The 18563-nt window shown below is 50.8% G+C and overlaps 1 protein-coding gene across 1 annotated transcript in view; it reads right to left on the bottom strand.

Annotated features, from left to right (window-relative positions):
• Positions 1-273: 273 nt before the first annotated feature.
• The window catches only part of RFX2 (regulatory factor X2), an 88818-nt gene continuing 70528 nt past the window's right edge, over positions 274-18563 (bottom strand). The window contains exons 9-19 of the mRNA XM_081092489.1: positions 18268-18387; positions 16614-16729; positions 14773-14891; positions 14040-14152; positions 13560-13714; positions 11093-11190; positions 10005-10154; positions 9073-9281; positions 3595-3748; positions 2519-2561; positions 274-1985 (exon numbers count right to left, since the gene is read on the bottom strand). Coding sequence (XP_080948615.1) covers positions 1882-1985; positions 2519-2561; positions 3595-3748; positions 9073-9281; positions 10005-10154; positions 11093-11190; positions 13560-13714; positions 14040-14152; positions 14773-14891; positions 16614-16729; positions 18268-18387 — 1381 coding nt within the window. The 3' untranslated portion in view covers positions 274-1881. The remainder of the gene's footprint in view (positions 1986-2518; positions 2562-3594; positions 3749-9072; positions 9282-10004; positions 10155-11092; positions 11191-13559; positions 13715-14039; positions 14153-14772; positions 14892-16613; positions 16730-18267; positions 18388-18563) is intronic.

The raw sequence follows: 18563 nt of genomic DNA, 5'->3' as shown, positions 1-18563 counted from the left end.
TGGATTTATTCTGTAATATTTGAATGAATTTACTCGGTTTACAAATGGCCTCGACCATCCTGTGCTAGGAATTGTTTCTTGCCATCTTTGGCCCTGGACTGGCCTTGCTAAGTGAAGCTTGAAGAAGATGCTCCTTCTCCAAGCTGCTGTTCCGAGCAGGCCGGGAGGGAGCATCTACCCTCCAGCACCCTGGGGTGGGAGGGGGCTGGAGTGTGGATTGTGACCCCCAAATGGGTATGCTTAATGTGTTTACTGCAATGAAAAACGCGAACAGGCTCGGAAGACTCGTGTCTTTACTGTCATTTGTAGTCCTCCTCGTGGAATCCTGCAAAGGACACGGCAGAGCCTAAGGCAGAACCCAGCTGACACTGGGAAAGAAGAGGCCATCACAGTGCACGCCCCGTGGCTTCAGGGCCTTCCAGCAGAGGAGATATATGTTTAAGAACATTCTCTCTGTCTGATTTTATCTAAGTCTTGAACGCTAAGCCCAAACATTGTGATCATCATGGACTTGGGGTTTCTACAGTCAGCGAGTCTCTTTCTTGCCATTTCCTCCCCCACCACCACCCCGCACACCTGGCGAGGGCCGAGGTGGGCCCAGCGCTCCTGCTTGACGTGAATGAGATAAAATATTGGGGACCAAATATACTGCAATATACATTATTAAGAAATGTTCTAACAACAATTGGAGCACAGAACTATTGGTATAAAGATATTTCCAAAGAGAAACATTTGCATTGCATTAGATGGCGCTTCCTAGACTAGAGGTTTGTCTTTCTTTGCAGTTGCTTTTGGGACAGGACTCTCACATGGAGCAACCAAGTGCGTGTTGCTATTGGGACACAGATTGGGAGTTTAAAGTTCAGGGCTGTCCAAGTCCTTGGGATTTGTTTGTCCCCAGAAAAGATCTCAACTTCAATCAGTTCAAGGTGGGACCTGCCCAGGGTCACCGTTCTCCAGGATCACCAATTCCAAGGCAGGCGTTCTGGAAGATTCTGTGGACCACACTGCAGGCACGGCTATTGGCGCAGCTTTGGCGGGATGGCGGGCTTCTGAATGCACCACTGGAACACTGACTGCCTGGGCCCCCTTGGATTAGACGCGTTGCAGACTCAGCGGTTGGCTTCATGTTGGCTGTAGCCTTGGACAGACCCACAGTCCTTCCTGGTGCTGGTAATCCTTCTGGTGTTAATTCTTAGCACAGCGGGCCTATTTCTGTGACTTGTTCTTTGAGCCACATGGGCCCATGGGCTGCCTGCCATCTAGGGACACACTGTGTGGACCTTTAGAGTCTAGAAGTGGGGCCCTGGGACCTCCCTGCTTCAGCACAGGACAGGAGGCCGAGGACAGTCTGTCTACGAGAGGCCATGGGGTGCAGTGCGGAGACACGCCTTTCCATCACGGGCACCAGAGCAGGGTCTCCGTGGATGAGGTCAGCGTGGGACTGACCAACAGCTATGAGACACCCTTCCTTCCTGGGATCTGCCTGAGTTTTAAAAATCACGGTGAAAACGGGACTGAGCTGAATGGAGAAGCCCAGCGCAGAGGTGCTGACCTGCCCAGCTCGGTCTTTCCAGCTCGGCGGGGTGTGTGGAAGTGGCCTGAAGGTCACAGTCCAGCAGACGGGAGAACTAAGACAGTCAGGAGGAAAAGATGATCCGGGTGACCCCCAGGGGAGCCACTCAGGTACTCAGAACCAGGTGTGACCTTCAGCCGTGGTGAACAACAGTTTTCTTGGGGAGGAACAGCATGTCCTTTCAGGGTGCACATGCCCTGGGATCCTTTGAGTCAGAGTCAAGGTCACTTCATGTAAGAGGCACGACTGTTGTGGAGCTCGAGGAGGCCAGGCAGGCCTGGGGAAGGGCCTCAGTGCTACATACCCTACAGGGAGTGGTTCGGGTCGCTGCGCTCCCGTTTTACCAGGGGCTCACCCAAGCTGCGGGCATCCGCATCGGCCTCACTGCTCCGGTCTTCACTGATGTCATCTGTGGGGTCAGTGTTGGGGAGAGAGGGGTGAGTGGGGGGGTGACAGGAGGGAGGGAGAGAGAAGCACATCCTCAGAGGCGCTCAGGCATGAACAGACCTCAGCTCTGGTCTGGTTAACCTGGTCCTTCCCGGCCTTCTTATCCGTGACTTCTCTTGACCAGTGCTCATTTGCCTGGGTCACATTCCTGGCAGGTTTTCCCTTAGTGCTTGGTCCTCCCACCCCTCTGGGGGCAGGGAATGGGCTGGAGCTGGGGGCCTTTCTGCCCTACTACCCCTTCAAATCCTCCCTCCCACCTCATTCCTGGCTGTGGCCCTGCTCCTTGGAGCCTGGCTTGGGTGCCCATGAAGTGCCACACTCAAGTAGGAGAGGACAGGGCTACTCGGAGGCATCACTGGGACACCTACTGCTGCCTGGGTGTCACCCTCTGGGTGCCAGCTCCTGAGTCTCTCAACCCACCCGAGAAGCTGCCCTGATTTTCCACTAGGCCACTCGCAGGAGTAAGCCTCATGGGAAAGCCAGGGACACACCCACCTTTGTCCAGCAGTGTCAGTGACAGGGAGGCGAGGTCGTTGAACTGAAAGAGAGAAGACCAGCGTCAGGCCCTCTGCAGAGTGGGTCCTCGTGAATGCCAGCAGTTAAAACAGGCTTTTGCTTTGTAAGTGAGGGCTTCTTATATAAGAAGTAGCTATGGTGCTATGTATCCCCTCTGACACTTTCCGGGTTGTGTCTAAGAGCTACTAGAGAGTTGAGGGGGTGCTGACTGCTCAGGCCAGAAAGGAGACGGGCTATGGCCTCTGAATAGTGATAGTGAAGGAATAGCTGGCATTTATCAAGGGCTTACTATGTTCCAAAAGCTGTATAAGTATAACCTCATTTCTTCCTCAAAATAATCCCACATGACTCAGAAATTCCACTCCTGGGTAGATACCCAAAATAACTGAAAATAGGTGTTCAAACAAAAACTTGTACACACATGTTTACTGCAGCACAATTCACAATAGCCAAAAGGTGGAAAGAGCCCAAATGTCCATCCATAGATGAATGGAAAAACAAAATGCTGAACATCCACATACTGGAGTATTACTCAGCCACTAAAAAGCAAAGCACTGACACCCCTACAACGTGGATAAACCTTGAAAACATGATGCTCAGTATGAGAAGCCAGAGACCAAAGGCCACATAGTGTGATTCCATGTGAAATGTCCAGAACAAGCAAATCCAGAGACAGATTCATGGTTGCCAGGTGCTGGGAGGAGGATGGGAATGGGCTTCTCTTTGGGGTGATAGACTGTTCTGGAATTAGATAGAGGTAATATTGCACAACACTGTAAATGTACTAAATGTCACTGAATTGTTCACTTCAAAATGGTTAAAATAGTAAATTGTATGTTATATGTATTTTACCACAATAAAAAAAAAAGGCCTATGTTTGAGGCCTCATTTAGAGGCAGGGTATCCTGCTCAGAGTGAGAATAAAGAGTTGGCCGAGGAGACAGGATCTGAACCCAGGCCTGCAAGGCTCCAGCATGAGAGCTCTTTCCTGCCCACTGTCCACTGTGTCATACTCAGCAGACTCCCTCACCCCTGGAGGCTTCTCCGGTCCTCACCTCTCCCATCACAGCAATGGGTGTCTCCCCGGTTGCCTTGGCGACGCGGTGCTCCACCAGATAGAACATGTACTCATCATACAGCAGGCGTATCAGGTGGAAGGAGCCGAAGCTGGCAGCACTGCGCAGGGTGAGGTCTCGGATCACCATGGAGCTGGGGGACGGGCAGACAGAGGCTAGGCACCTTTTGGGAGCACGGAGCCCCACCAAGCAGGCGAACCAGGTTTTTCTTCAGCTTTGGGGTCGTCTGGGGACCTCTTAGACCTACAAGGGGCATGCCAGTTGCCAGACCACCCCTATGTCCCAGTGTGACTCAGGTGGGGACAGGCAGATGGGAGGTGAGCAGGAGCAGTGGCTCTAAGAAGAGGCCACTGAGAACATAAAGGTGACAGTCTCTGACATAAGCCTTAGAGACCGCCTTTGGTAAGGAGTCTTTTCAGCGCCATAATGACTCCCCAACAGCAGGCCATCTTTCCCGGCCTCCCCTGTATCCTTCCCTCTTCACTCTGGTTTAGGTACCTAAAAACAAGACAGAATTTCAGGGTGCCTTTGCCTCTGGGGTTGGCAAACTAAAGCCCACTCCAGACCAAACCTAGCTTACCACCCTGTTTTTATACAACCTGAGCGCTAAGAATAGTTTTTACATTTTAAATGGTTGGGGGAAAAGTCAAAAGAATTATTATTTTTTGACCCATGAAAAGTATCTGAAATTCATGTTTCAGTGTTTATAAATAAAGTTTTATTGGTACACAGCCATGCCTATTTATTTACATGTGTATGCCATGTGCCCATAAAACTATTATTCAAAAATACTTAGTATCGGATTCTTTTTAAAGAACAAAAAGTGACCCCTGATCTCAAGTAACATGGCACCCAACCAGAAACCCAGGTCTATACACACATCTGCCATGTAGTCCCAAACACTCAAATGCCCATTTCAGAGCTCACCTACTCTCAGCTAAGTCTAATCACTATCGTAGCAATACAAGACAGGCAGGGCAAGACGGGGAGACACAATGTAAATACAGACTATTACAGTAATTAAATAAGGGGTTATCACACTGGGGTGCTCTCATGCCTTGAGCCTAGTAAGCAAACCGAAATCTAAGCCATGTCAATGTCTGAGAGTGAAACTTACAAACAAGGAGTCACAACTAGTTCCCAAATAAGGCAGCTGCTCGAACTGCAGCCAATCAAATCATGTCACTGCTTTGCTTCCTCATCTTCTCCATAACACCTTGCCCTCATTCCTGTTGGTGGAGGCTCCTGACACTTTGGGTTTCACGCTGACCAATTAGAATTGGTATTTGTTCAAATGTTTGGAAATTTGAATGTCTCAGTTTAACTTTTAATAGGTTGAAAATGTCCATACTTGTATAATCACAATGGGGCTGCAGGGAGTCAGTAAAGACAGCTGATAACATTAGTTTATTTAATCTTTTTGCATCTCTGGGCCAGCGTGTAGATGCACTCTGAAGGCAGTTTAGCCACAGAAAATGACAGCTGGCTTCAGTTGGTTGTGGCTTTGAGATGGCTTAGGGTGCTCTGTACAAATCTGTGCGGGTGCCCGACGACCGTGATGCTTTATCTCACAGGCTTACTGGCCAGGTGAGGGGCACACTTGGCGTCACACGTTGTCATGGTGCGCCGCCCCTTCTCTCATGGCCTGATTTGGACTGAAGGCGAGATGCCTTAGAAAGAGTAACCAACGAAGGAACCCATGTGGTGACTGTGTCCAGACTGGCACTTTAGAAAGTGAAGGTCACTTGAAGAACAGTCTTGAATGCAAAGGGCGTGCTTTTAAGTGGACAGGGTGAAAGGGCTCAGGGTTTGTGATACGTTTTCTCTTCAGAAGCTTCTTTGGCTCTGTACGACCAACTCCCCTTAGGAAATGAAGGGCCATGGACTGCAGGCCCCTGGGAAGGAGGCTCACCCCCTGCTCACCTCTCGCTGCCTCTCCCTCCACGCCCCACCCCAGGAAGCTGTGCTTGGTTTGAGATTGTGCCAGCTCCCTTCTCCGGAAGCTCTTTGTCAGACACAAGGTAACAGGTCTGGACGCTCATGACAACTCAGGCTGTTCAAACACTGTTTGTTAGGGGACCCCATGTCCATACTCTTCAGGTCTCACCTCCCATCTGTGGCCCACCCAGCTCAGTTCCAACCTCCCTTCCCCTGAAACCCCCCACTTCCTCCTGTGCTGGTACTCTGTACCCACTGCCCCCAACCCGGCATCTGGTGCTATGCTTCAGTTCAAGTAGCTTTTCTGAACCATCTCCAGGTATGTTTCGGGTTCTCCACACGGGCTGATAGCTTCCTGCAGTAGGAACATTAGCGGAACTCCACCAGGAGAAGCTCAACCTGAGCATGGTGATCCCTCAGGAAGCTTGTGCCCATCCCTGTACCGTTTTCTCGTGGATGCTATAGAAATAAGTCCCTTAAACCCAATAAAATGAAGTCAGGTAGTGTTTCATCCTTATAGAGAAAAGTGCCCATGTCACAGAGGCAACGGCCCCCTTCAACTTTAGCTGTGTTCTCGTTTTCACATTTCTAAGTCATAGGCTCATCCTACTGCTCTCGACTGGTCAGATCATGACTTTCCCTGAGACACGCCACCACAGGCACTGTCTCTGTACCGAGACTCAGAGGTGCACCGCCTTCTCCATCCGTCATCTCAACGTTGCTTCCCAGTACTTTTTGGCTCAGTGTTCCCTTATGTGACAATGGGGTGTTAAGCTCACAGCTGAGCCAGGCAGTATATTAGGCTCACATTTCCTTCTTCACTCACTCAGCCCACCTTTAGGGGCTGGGAAAGGTGCAGTGGAAAAAACAACATCCTGGCTCTTGGGGTGTGTGCTCGATCACAGAGGAGACAGACAACAGATAGGCAAAGAGAGAACAAGGTGACAGGTGACCATGAGAAAAAGCAAGGCGTGAGGGACAGGAATAGCAGGAGCGTGCTTGTACTTAGGGAGGTCTGGGAAGGCTTCTCTGGTGATGACTAGCCACATGGCTAAATGGGGCAGAGGAAGGTAGTGTTAGACCCTGAGGTGGCAAGGCTAGCGTAGAAAGTGAGGAGGGAGTTGAGAACAGGGAGTTACTGGGCAGTTGGCTGAGAGACCAGTGAAGTCTTTTTGTTTTGTTGTTTTTTTAATAAGACCCAGATAGTAAATATTTTCAGCTTTGTGGCCACATGGTCACAACTCTGCTAAGGATCCATAAACAGTGAGTATGGCCTAGTGTTAATAACAGTTTATTTGCACAACCAGGTGAAGGGTGGTCTGACCTGACAGCTGTAACTCCCTGTTCAGCTGGATCACGCATGGCCTGAAAGCCTTAGAGTGGCTATCATTTTCCTGGGGTTAACTGATCTCCCTCCCTCCCCCCTCCCTCCTCCCTCCCTCCCTCCCTCCATCTATCTTCAAAATATATTTCAATTGATTTCAGAGAGGAAGGGAGAGGGAGAGAGAGAGATAGAAACATCAATGAGAGAGAATCATTGATCAGCCGCCTCCTGCACGGCCCCTACTGGGGATCGAGCCCGCAACCCTGACATGTGCCCATAACTGGAACTGACCCTGGGACCCTTCAGTATGTAGGTGAATGCTCTATCCACTGAGCCAAACCAGCCAGGGCAACTGACCCCTTCTTTAAAAATGTTCAATTTTCTATGTATTTATCACTGAGCCCAGGACTCCCCTGCAGAACTGCTGGGCTGCTGTTAGCAAGCACAGTCCGTGTCTTCTGGGCAGTGTCCCTTCTGAAGCCCCAGTTCCCCTGCTCCCTTCTACAAAGGTTAGAATTGCATCTTGGAAACGGTTTTCCTTCAGAATTCTGAAGATACTGCTTCCTCTGTACCCAGACTCACAGGAAGAACTAGATCCTGAATTCTAGTTCAGTCAGAAGACACTGTTCTGGTTCTTAGGCCTTCAGTGCGGCCCGTCGCTTTTTCTTGGACGCCTTTTCGGTTGTCTCCAGCCTAATACTCCACAGGGATGCTCCGTGGGGAGGGTGTCATTCATTGTATTGGAAACACGGTGGCTTCTTCAGTTTGGAGGCTGGTGCCCTTCAGTTCTGAGACAGCTACTTGATTATGGTTTTATTATTTTCTTTCCCTCCATTTTCTGTCACTTAAAATAATTAGTGAACCTTCTAGATCAAATCCTTTCATTTTTTTTATGATTTTTCTCATTTTTCCTTTCTCCATATTTTTTCCTCTCTCATATTTACTTTCTGTGATAGTTTATGTGTCAACGTGGCTAGGCTCTGGTGCCCTGTTATTCAATCAAACAGTGTCCAGGTGTTGCTGTGGAGGTATTTTGTGGCTGTGGTTCCCATCTATCACCTCTCGACATTAAGTGAAGATGACCCTTGATAACATGGGCCTCATCTAATCAGCTGAAAGGCCTTCAGAGCAAAATGGAGGCTTCCCCGAATAAGAAACCCCACCCGTGGCCTGCAGTGTTGCCTGCCTGAGTCTCCAGCTGCTGGCCTGCCCCACAGATTTCAGACTTTCAGGTCCTCACAACTGCATGAGCCAATTCCTTGAACTACATCTCTGTATATATCCTATATAATAAAACCCTAATATGCAATCGACTGGACAGCAGAACGACCGGTCACTATGATGCGCACTGACCACCAAGGGGCAGATGCTCAACGCAGGAGCTGCCCCCTGGGGGTCAGTGTGCTCCGCCAGAAGCCGGGCTCACGGCTGGCAAGCTCAGTGGCGGTGGCGCCTCCGCTGCAGGCAGGCGGTAAGGAGCGAGGAGTCCCGTACTGTGAGAGGGTGCAGGCGGGCTGAGGGGCCCCCTCCCTCCCCCTCCCTGCATGATTTTCTTGCACTGGGCCTCTAGTTAATATATAATAATTATTTCTATATTCATATACAATTATGATTAACTATAATGTATTTACATATATAATTTAAGCTATGTATACTCTCGACACACCTGACCCTTGCCCAGTACCATTCTGCAGGGACACATGGGACCACAGGGGAAGTGACGCCGGTTTCTGTCTCCTGCTTGCACTTGGAAGTGAGTGACTAAAAGCCCAATCGTTGCTCCCCGTCTGGCTCACTGACCTAACTGGCCACCTTACACACCTCCCAAACTCTTGCTCTCACTCATTGATCCGCCATCATCTGCTCTCCTGTTCTCCTTGTTCTGGGGATTTATGCCTTTTCACCACTTCCTTTACTGCCACTTTGTGGGGTTTTGCTGGGGAGCAGAAATAAACACATGGGCTCAAGTTGCTATGTTTCTCCAGAAGGCTCGATGACGATTTCTGTCTGTGGAAGCCTGCCACCAACTTTTAGGCCACAGGGTGCCTCTGGGCTTGACTCTGGGAGCCAGCCTGCCAGATGAGGCCTGCAGGTTGGGCCCTGGTTTGGGCTTTTGGCTACTGAAGGCGGGACAACCTCTGGAGACCTCCACCCCTGCCCTTCCAGAGTTCTCGGGGAGTTCAAGGGGCACTTACCTATAAAAGGACCATTTCAGCAGGAACTGCCGGGCGGCCTTGGGGAAGCTGGGGCTGCCCGCATGCTGCTTCAGGACCTGCGTGACCACGTTGTCGAGCCAGCTGGCCCACTGGTCCAGGGAGCTCTGCTGCTGCAGGGTCAGCTTGAAGTCCTGCTCCAGCCGCTGCACCACGCTCTCCTTGCACTGGCACACCCACGAGGCTTGCTCCTGCAGGCGCAAGGGCGGTGGGTCAGAACAGGGTCAGCCCCCACTACCAATGCCATGGGTGAGAGCTCAGGGACCCAGACTGCGGCCATCTCCTGAGCACCAGCTCCACGTCTGACCTTAGGCCGAGCATGCACCCATGCTCACCCGTGGCCTTTTCCAACTGCAGTCAAGCACCATTAGTACCCAATCTCATGGGGACGGAGACAATGGAGCAGAGAGGGAACCTGTCCCAGCATATAAGGACTTAAATCCAGGTTTCCCGGACCTATATCTCCAATTATACCATGTCTTTGGGTTTTATTTTTGAGTGGCCACTCTTGTGAATGTGTGTGTGTTTAGTGGGTTGACCCAGGGTCTGAACTTGACATAAATACAGTAGCAGGATCCATTTACTGACAGCCTGAACTTTTCTAGGCCCAAAGAAAGAACCATGAATGTGGCAATAGGAAGGTACAATTTTAAAGAAAATGAATCAAGGTGATGGTCACAACTCTGAGAGCCTGAGAGATCCTGAAGTGGAGACCTGCGGTCCTTGGGTGGGCCGACCCTGAATCTAGTTCCTGCAGCAAAAATGTGCGCTGGGTTTGCTATGGCTGCAGATTGAGGGTTTATGCATTTTTCTAAGGGGTGGAAGTCCAGTCCAGAGGGGTTGGGGTCACGCGCACATTGTCCCTGCCTTGCAGTCTGGTCCTGGAACCCCATCCAGGCTGTGGGGAAAGTCACCTGCACGTTGGCAAAGTCCACGCGGTTGAGGTCGCTGAGCATCTGGTTGATCTGGGAAGTGTTCTGAAGCACGGCCCGGGCCGCCTGTGCCAGGTGATTGAGGGATGTGTATCTCCGCAGGGTCTGGGCGAAGGCGCTGACCACGCTGACCTGTGGCCAAAGACAGCATGAGAGGGTGAGCTGCACGCATGCACTGCACGTAGGGAAAGCCTATTCTCTCTTCTCCTTGGAGGGCGTGGGCTCAGGGACAGTCAGGGGCAGGGAAGAGGGATGCACCCTTGTGACAGTCTCAAGAACCTGAAGAGTAAGAATCAGTGGACACAGATGTCACCAACACATCACGTGGCACCTATAGTAGACAGTGTGGCATCAGTGGGTTAGAACTCAATTCCATCAGCTCTCTGGAGTGCTTGGTGAGAATGTTGGTTCCTGGGCCAGCTGGGGCAGACTCTGTGGGGGTGGCCTTGGAATCTGTATTTTACTGACTCCCTAGATGGTTCTTTTGCTCCCTGAAATTGCAGTATCACCGGCCTAACAGCAATTCCAGACTACAGGCAGGCAGACCAGATGCCCAAAATCTGGCCTCCTCTGTACATGGCAGCGCTTTAAGAAATGTGTGCAAGAACAATTGCAAGAAGTTATTCTCTTTTTCCCGTGTGGACCAAATCTCCACACTTAAATTCTGATTTGTGGCCAAGACTAATGTAATAAGGATACAGCAAGGAGATTAAATTCCGTCTTTTCATGAGCATAGAAATATTCAATCTGTTGTGAGCTGACCCAAATGTGCCACATCAAATGGCATCTTCCGTCAAGCCCCTCCCTGCCACTACCTATCCTACATCAGCAGCACCTTCAGGACTTCCTGAAGGGACCACTGATCCTCAGGACACACAGGAGCGACCAGCTCTCCCTGGGGCCCAGCAGTCAAGTTCTCTCAGAGCAGAGGGAGAGGAGCCCCCTCCTCTGAGCTACTTCCGGCCCCCTCCCTTTACAGCACAGCTGGGCCCAAGGGGTCCCCAGGCCCGTGGCCTCTGCTCTGGTCACCAGTGTGGTCTGAAGGCCCAGACCCCATTCCCAGGAGTCACCTTCGTCTGGATAACCTGTTGTGGGAAGTCACTCATGGCGTTCGTCAACCAGCCTTCCAAGCTCTTGGCAAAGTTACGGATGGCCTGTGTCAAGGTGCCTGGGAGACGGAAACACGGTATTAACAGTGAGAAAGGCAGAGCCTCGCCCCTCAGGATCAGCCATGAGTAAGAAGCAAATGTAATGAAAGTTACCACCCAAAAGCAACACAGAGGAAAAGAGAACAAGGGGGCAGCACAGGCATGGGGGACAATGGGGACACTTGGTGAGGGGCCTGGAGTAAGAGTTAGGGCCTGTCCAGACCGTTCATCTCTGTTCACCTGTCTGTCTATACTAGGGGTTCTCACCTAGGGTGGCCCTGCCCCCTGGGGGACATATGTGGTTCTCATGGCTGGGAGTGCTCCTGGCCTTGAGCGGGTGGGGGCTAGGGATGCTGCTCAACACCCCACAGTGCCCAGGATGACCCCACAGAGAGTGACCTGGCCCCAGTGTCAGCAGTGCTGAAACTGAGACCCTGATACACATGCAAGTAAATATATCCTATCAACTTCTAAATTGACTTTGAGATGGGTTACAGTGAGAAGGAAATAATGAGACTCTAAAAATAAAAAATCCCCCAATGTAAAAGCAAATCTACCCCAAATTCAAACCTTAATATAGACTTACTGCACACTATACTTAACAGCTGTTGGGCAGGCAAGGCCATAGGATAAATGCAATCATTATGCCGTTTCCCATTTTCTGGCACAAAAGTAGCAGTGCGAGAAAGACCGGGGGTTTCCAAGCACTGACACAAATGTGCATAGGTCACCTGCCAAGTGTAACCTGTGGTGTCTGCTGGAGGCATTAAGAGCGAGGCCTCCCATTTGACCCAGTGATCCTACTTCTAGGAATATATCCCAAGAGACTAGAAACACCAATCAGAAAGGATATACGCACCCCTATGTTCATAGCAGCACAATTCACAATAGCTAAGATTTGGAAACAGCCTAAGTGCCTATCAGCAGACGAGTGGATTAAAAACTGTGGTACATCTGCACAATGGAATACTATGCTGCTGTAAAAAGGAAGGAACTCCTACCATTCGCAACAGCATGGATGGGCCTGGAGAGCATTATGCTAAGCCAAATAAGCCAGTATGAGAAAGATAAATATCACATGATCTCACTCGTTTATGGAATATAATAAACAACATAAACTGATGAACAAAAACAGATCTGGAGACAGAGAAGCATTGATCAGAATGTCAAAGCTCAGAGGGAAGGTAGGGGAGAGTGTAAGGGGGAAAGATTAACCAAATGACTTATATGCATGCACACAGACACCTAACCAATGGACACAGACACCAGGGGGGTGAGGGCATGAGCAGGGGGGTGAGGGGTGGGGTAAAGAGGGGATATGAACATATATGTAATACCTTAATCAATAAAAAAAAAAGAGCAAGGCCTCAGCCTTGGCCAGTATGCTAAGTGGTTAGAGCATCGGCCTGCACACCAAAGGGTTGTGGGTTCAATTCCCGGTCAAGGACACGTACCTGGGTGGCAGGTTCACTCCCCACCGCTGGTCAGAGTGCATGCAGGAGGCAACCAGTCTGTCTCTCTCTCACATCTCTTGCTCTCTCTCTCTCTCCCCCTTTTCCCTTCCCCACTTCCACTCTCTCTGAAAAAGCAATGGGGAAAATATCCTCTGGTGAGGATTAAAAAAAACAACAACAAAAAACAATGAGGCCTCAGGTACCGACCTTGCTCACCCTTCACTTGGGATGATGCTGGAGCCCACAGGAAAGTCTGGAAGTCAGGGGCTGGCACAACAGTGCCTCCTGGTGGTGGGAGTTACCACCACCACCAGAGGCCTGGCAGGCAGTTCCCAGTCAGTTCCCTGGGAAGGTCCATGTCAGCCCTAATGGGTGTAGCCAGCGAGGCCCATGATTTCATTTTTTTCCTCCTTTCCTAAATTAAGGATGCTGGAATCTGGAGAAAATTCTATAGAATCCACCTTTTGGTGCTAAAGAACCACAGGTTTGGGAGGAAGCTGAGCTCAGCCTCATATCAACTTGAGGAAATTGGGATAAAACCGGATTCAGACTATCCCTAGGGCTTTCAGCAAATGCAGCAGCCTGGAGGGGTATGGATGTCCTGAGACTTGGGCCCCACAGTCTAGAACTCCTTTGGGGACATCAGAGACCCAGAAGCCCACAGCACTGGGCAGTAGCATGAAGCCCTAAGCCCAGCCCAGACTAGGTGGGCAGGGACTTGAGAGTGGACAACCCTCACCAGAGCCATAAGGCCCTCCCTCCTTCTCTCCCCGGGTCAATGACAAGGAAAACGTGCAAGCAGGGGTGAGCATCTTTCCAGGGTGACCAAGCTGCTGCTCTCACTGGATTCTGTGTCCCAGTCTGAGCTGGACCTGACAAAGTGGCTGCAGGGATGCAGGGGAGAAAGGAGAGAGGCAGGTGAGCAAGCTGCTTACTGGGTACTGGCCGCAGCACGTCGGGGATGAGGACCTCTACCAGGGCCTGGTAGAGGATGTGGTCACAGTTCCTCATCCACTTAAGGATGGGGTCACATTTACACAGAGACACCAGCTTGTCCTTCGGGAGGATGGTGGCTTCAGGAATCTCATCACTGTGGGGGAATGGAGGAGACGAGGTAAGCCAAGGCCTGGAGACCACCCCACGCAGGTCATGCTGTCCACCCCCCGCCTATGGCTGAGATAATGACATTTCCCACTGTGGCTACTGCTGACTTCTCTTTGGGATGGCATATGGTCACCAATGAAACACTCACTTGAAACAAGTGAATGGGCAATGCAAATTACAAATCAACTGTCAGAAGTATAAAAACAACATGTAATTATGGGGGGAGTGCCAATTCTTGGAAAGTAGATGCATTTATCTGTGGGTCACAGTATGGGTGTCATCGCGCCTGTCGGGGGGAACAACCACAATACCTGGCTGGTAGAGAGGCAGGGCCGTCGCTGGAGGAGGCTTTAGCATTCCAGAAGGAAAGCCACAGCTTCTCAATGTAGTGGAACTGGAGGTTCATCACGACATCTAAAGTTGCCTGGAAGTAAAATTGGCCCGTTAGACACATGAATGTGGGTGTTCAAAAGGGTGTGGGTCGCTCCAGCTGGTTTGGCTCAGTGAATAGAGCATCGGCTTGTGGACTGAAAGGTCCGGGCTTGATTCTGGTCAAGGGCACATGCCCAGGTTGCAGGCTCTATCCCCAGTAGGGGGTGTGCAGGAGGCAGCCAATCAAAGATTACCATTGATGTTTCTCTCTTCCCCCTTCCTCTCTGAAATCAATTAAAAAAAAATATATATATATATTTTAAAAAAGGGTGTGGATCACATGTCATCAGGACATTCTAAGCAGTCAGTGGTGATTCAGGCTGTGGGGGAGGGGCTCTTTTGAAATCAGAGAGAGATCACAGTGGAGATGGAAATGGACAAAGGGGCGCTGTCCAGGGGGCAAAGATTCTATCTGCTCCTTGGCTAGAGGGAGCAGGGGCCGCTCTGGGTCCTCTGTGTTGTCAGGGACACCTGGGGATGTCCGAGGATTTGGTAGTCCTGGGGAAGCACACTGGGCTCTGCACCCAGGCCCTGGGGGCACTGAGGTTCCCACTGAATCCCCACAGCCCAGGTGTGGGCTCTTCCTGGGGGCCACCTGGAGGGGGCAGTCACCTCACAGTGCCGCCGATAGGCCAGCTGCAGGGCCTTGACGTCTTGAAGTGTGATGCTCTCCTGCAGCAAGACGCTGCCCAGGTCAGGTGCTGGGAACTCCGGGAAGACGTGGGAGACATCTGGGGGGTGGGGGGAGGACGGAAACGGGGTCATCAGCAGACCTGCAGAAGGTCCATGAGCCGAAGCTGGGCTGGGCGTCCCATGTGCTGGGGGATGCTATCCAGAAGTGGTGGTGACCACCTGACAACCCTGGGCGGCATCCTGGCTTCCCTGAGCAGGTACACAGCTTTGTACGCTTCCGTTTTCTCAGGTACAGTGTGGGGACAGCATCACCTCCCACCAACATGAAATATGCTGAGACAAGACAAAGCATTGCGCCAGGGCCCAGACACAGTGAGTGTTCTCATCGCCCCAACAGGGGAGCCAGCCAGAGCAGTGCCTCTGGGGACAAGGCTGGCCCTGTGGTGATCCTGGGTATGACAACCTCTAGAAGACCCAACACAGGAGGGCTCTGTTCAGGCTCAAGAAATACATTAAAAATACCCCAGGCCACTGATGTCTCAGTGTGTGTATGCTTGACACTGATCCCAGTGACCCTCCCTGGGCATGTCCCGGTGGCAGGCTCTTAGGATGCAATCCCAAGAAAGCAGTGGGGCCACCGGGTGTGTGTGTGTGTGGGGGGGGGGGGGGCGGGGGACGGTCTCTCCTAGTTCCCAGGGAAGAGGGCCAGGCAGCCCTTTGTGAGGGCCCCGGGAGGGGAGAAATCCAGTTTTTCAGGGGTCTTGAGCATCCAGTTAAGCAAGGAGGAGAACCCAGGAGGACAGCCAAACCCTGCTGCTGCCCTGAGCCTACAGGTTTTACAACAGGACATCTAGCGCGGCGGGTGTGGCTCGGCTAGTGGGAGTATCGTCCTGTACACCCAAAGGTCTCGAGTTCAATCCCTGGTCAGGGCACATATCCAGGTTGCAGATTCGATCCCCGGTCAGCAACTGATCAGTTTCTCTCTCACATCAATGTTTCTCTTTTCCCACCCCCTCTAAAATCAATAAACAAACAAACAAACAAACATATCCTCATGTGAGGATTAAAAAATAAAATAGGACATCTAGTCTTCTTTCTGACAGGCATTTAATTTTATTTAGTTGTGGTTTTTTTTGTTAATCCTCACCACAGGATATTTTTTCCATTGATTTTTTTTTAAGAGAGAGTAAAAGGGAGGGTGAGGTGAGGGAGAGAGGAAGAGAGAGAGAAAGAGAGAAAGATCAATCTGAGATTGGTTGCTTCCCACACATGCCCCCACTGGGTCCGGGGATCAAACTTGCAATCCAGGTACAGTCCCTTGACCGGGAATCGAATCCTCGACCCTCTGGTGCACAGGCCGATGTTCTAAGTACTGAGCCACACTGGCCAGGGTTATTTATTTTTTTGATGGTCATTTTATACCTTAATTTTGGGGACATATGCTGACTGTTCTAAAATCTCAGGGATGACACAATGAAGTTTATCTAAAACTTTCGATGTAACAAAAAGGTGTCAGGCTCTGCTGGGTAGCTCAGTTGGCTGGAACGTTGTCCAGATATGCCAAGGTTGGGAGTTTGATCCCTAGTCAGGGTACATACAAGAATCAACCAATGAATAAGTGGAACAGCAACAACAAAATCAATGTATCTCTCTCAAATAAAAAGAAATTTATAAAAAGAAAAGGTGTCACACAAGAAAACTGTTTAATGCACCCCTGTAGATGCTGCTGGTGCCGAAACCCACAAGCACCCAGAAGTGCTGAGGAGAGTCGGAGCTTTCACAGCAGGCCCTGCACCCAGGGTGGGGGTGTCCCTGCTCACCTATGTATTGCTGGTGGTGCTGGCTCTGGGCGGCCATGGCCTGCTCTGGCGTGCTGTGTAGGCTGCTGTGTGAGCCATTGTCCCCAGGACTGTCCGACTTCTGGACTGGCCGGTACCTGGGTAGAAAACACACATGCCACCATGAGGCCCCAGCAACACTGCCTAGAAGGGGCCTGAGGAGCACAGGGCTGAACAGGGTACAGTTGGTGTGTATGTGTATAATCTATAATAATAAAAGCATAATATGCTAATCAGACTGGACAGCCAAACGACCTTCTGGACGTCATTCTGGACGTCCTTCCGGACAAAACTGCAGCGGCGGGGGCTGAGGCAGAGGCGGTTAGGGGCGATGAGGCAGGCAGGCAAAGTGGTTAGGGGCGATGAGGCAGGCAGGCAAAGTGGTTAAGAGCGATGAGGCAGGCAGGCAGAGTGGTTAGGAGCGATGAGGAAGGCATGCAGAGTGGTTAGGGGTGATCAGGCAGGCAGGCAGAGTGGTTAGGGGCAATCAGGCAGGCAGGCAGAGGCAGTTAGGGGCGATCAGGCAGGCAGGTGAGCAGTTAGGGGTGATCAGGCAGGTGAGTGGTTGGGAGTGATCAGGCAGGCAGGTGAGCGGTTAGGAGCCAGTGGTCCCGGATTGTGAGAGGGATGTCCGACTGCTGGTTTAGGCCTGATCCCACAGGGGGTCCCGGATTGCGGGAGGATGCAGGCTGGGCTGAGGGAGTTTCCACGCCCCTCCTACCCCCCGCTACCATGCACGAATTTCATGCACCGGGCCTCTAGTTTTAAAATAATTGTAGTCAAATATACATAACAAAATGTACCACCTTAATAATTTTTAAGTGTATAGCTATGACATTAAGTACATTCACATAGTTGTACAACCATCACCACCATCCCCCTCCAGAACTTTCTATCTTCCCAAACTAAAACTATGTCCCTATTAAACACTAACCCATCCCTGCCCTTCCCCAGCCCCTGGCTCCCACCATCTACTTTCTGTCTCTATGAATCTGACTCTTCTAGGGACCTTCTATGTCTGGACCTCCTCTAATATTTGTCCTTTTGTGTCTGGCTTCTCTCACTGAGCATAATGTCCTCCAGGTTCAACCCTATTGTCATGTGTCAGATGTCCTTCCTCTTTACGGCTGAATCCTATTCTATTGCATATATATATGTATATTACATTTTAATGATCCATTCATCTGCTGTTAGAGTCATTGATTTATTGGGGTCATCGACTGGAACTTTATTGGGGTCACCGACTGAAACAAAGGTGCCACTTTGTCAGGGGATGTGGATAGTGGGGAGGCTGTGCGTGTGTGAGGCAGGGAGTATATGTATCTTTTACTCAATTTTGCTGTGACCTAACATCACTTTAAAAAATAATGTCTATTTTTTTTTAAAAAAGAGAGCACTCTGTAAGTGCTGTTAGCTTGAGGTTGCATCCTCGGCCCCAAGTCCTTCTGGCCTCCCTTCATGTCAGTGGAGGTGAATGCCTTGGCTCTCCCAGGACACTGGAGATTGAGGTTAATGAGTCTGTTTTCTCCACTGCAGAATGGGAGTCCCCTCATACGAATGTATTTAATGTTTGAGAAACATCCTCCCTAGAAAAATCCAGGCCCTTCCTCAGGCCAGCCTCAACCCGGTAACTCACCTCGGTTTCTGATGCACAGGCTGCTGTCTCATGGCCATGTACTGGGTGTCCTCCTGCAGCCGGTTTAAGGGCGAGTCCGGCTTTAGACGGATCCCATAGTAATGATACTTTGAGTTGCCCCTAGAAACCAAATACCCAGGGTCAGCTCTCCCTGCAGATGTCCTAAAGGACAGATGTGCTCTGTTTTGGCACCTGCACTTTGGGCCCTTGGGTTCAGTGTTTTCTGGACCTTATGGGAAATGCTTACAAGCTGTCCCATGGCTAGACAGGTTTAGAAAACTCTGCACACTACCTCC

This window comes from Myotis nattereri (assembly GCF_964212035.1).
Source record: "Myotis nattereri genome assembly, chromosome: 5".
NCBI lineage: Eukaryota > Metazoa > Chordata > Mammalia > Chiroptera > Vespertilionidae > Myotis > Myotis nattereri.
The sequence above is the reverse complement of the archived record's forward strand: the minus strand, read 5'-3'. Positions and strand labels throughout refer to the sequence as shown.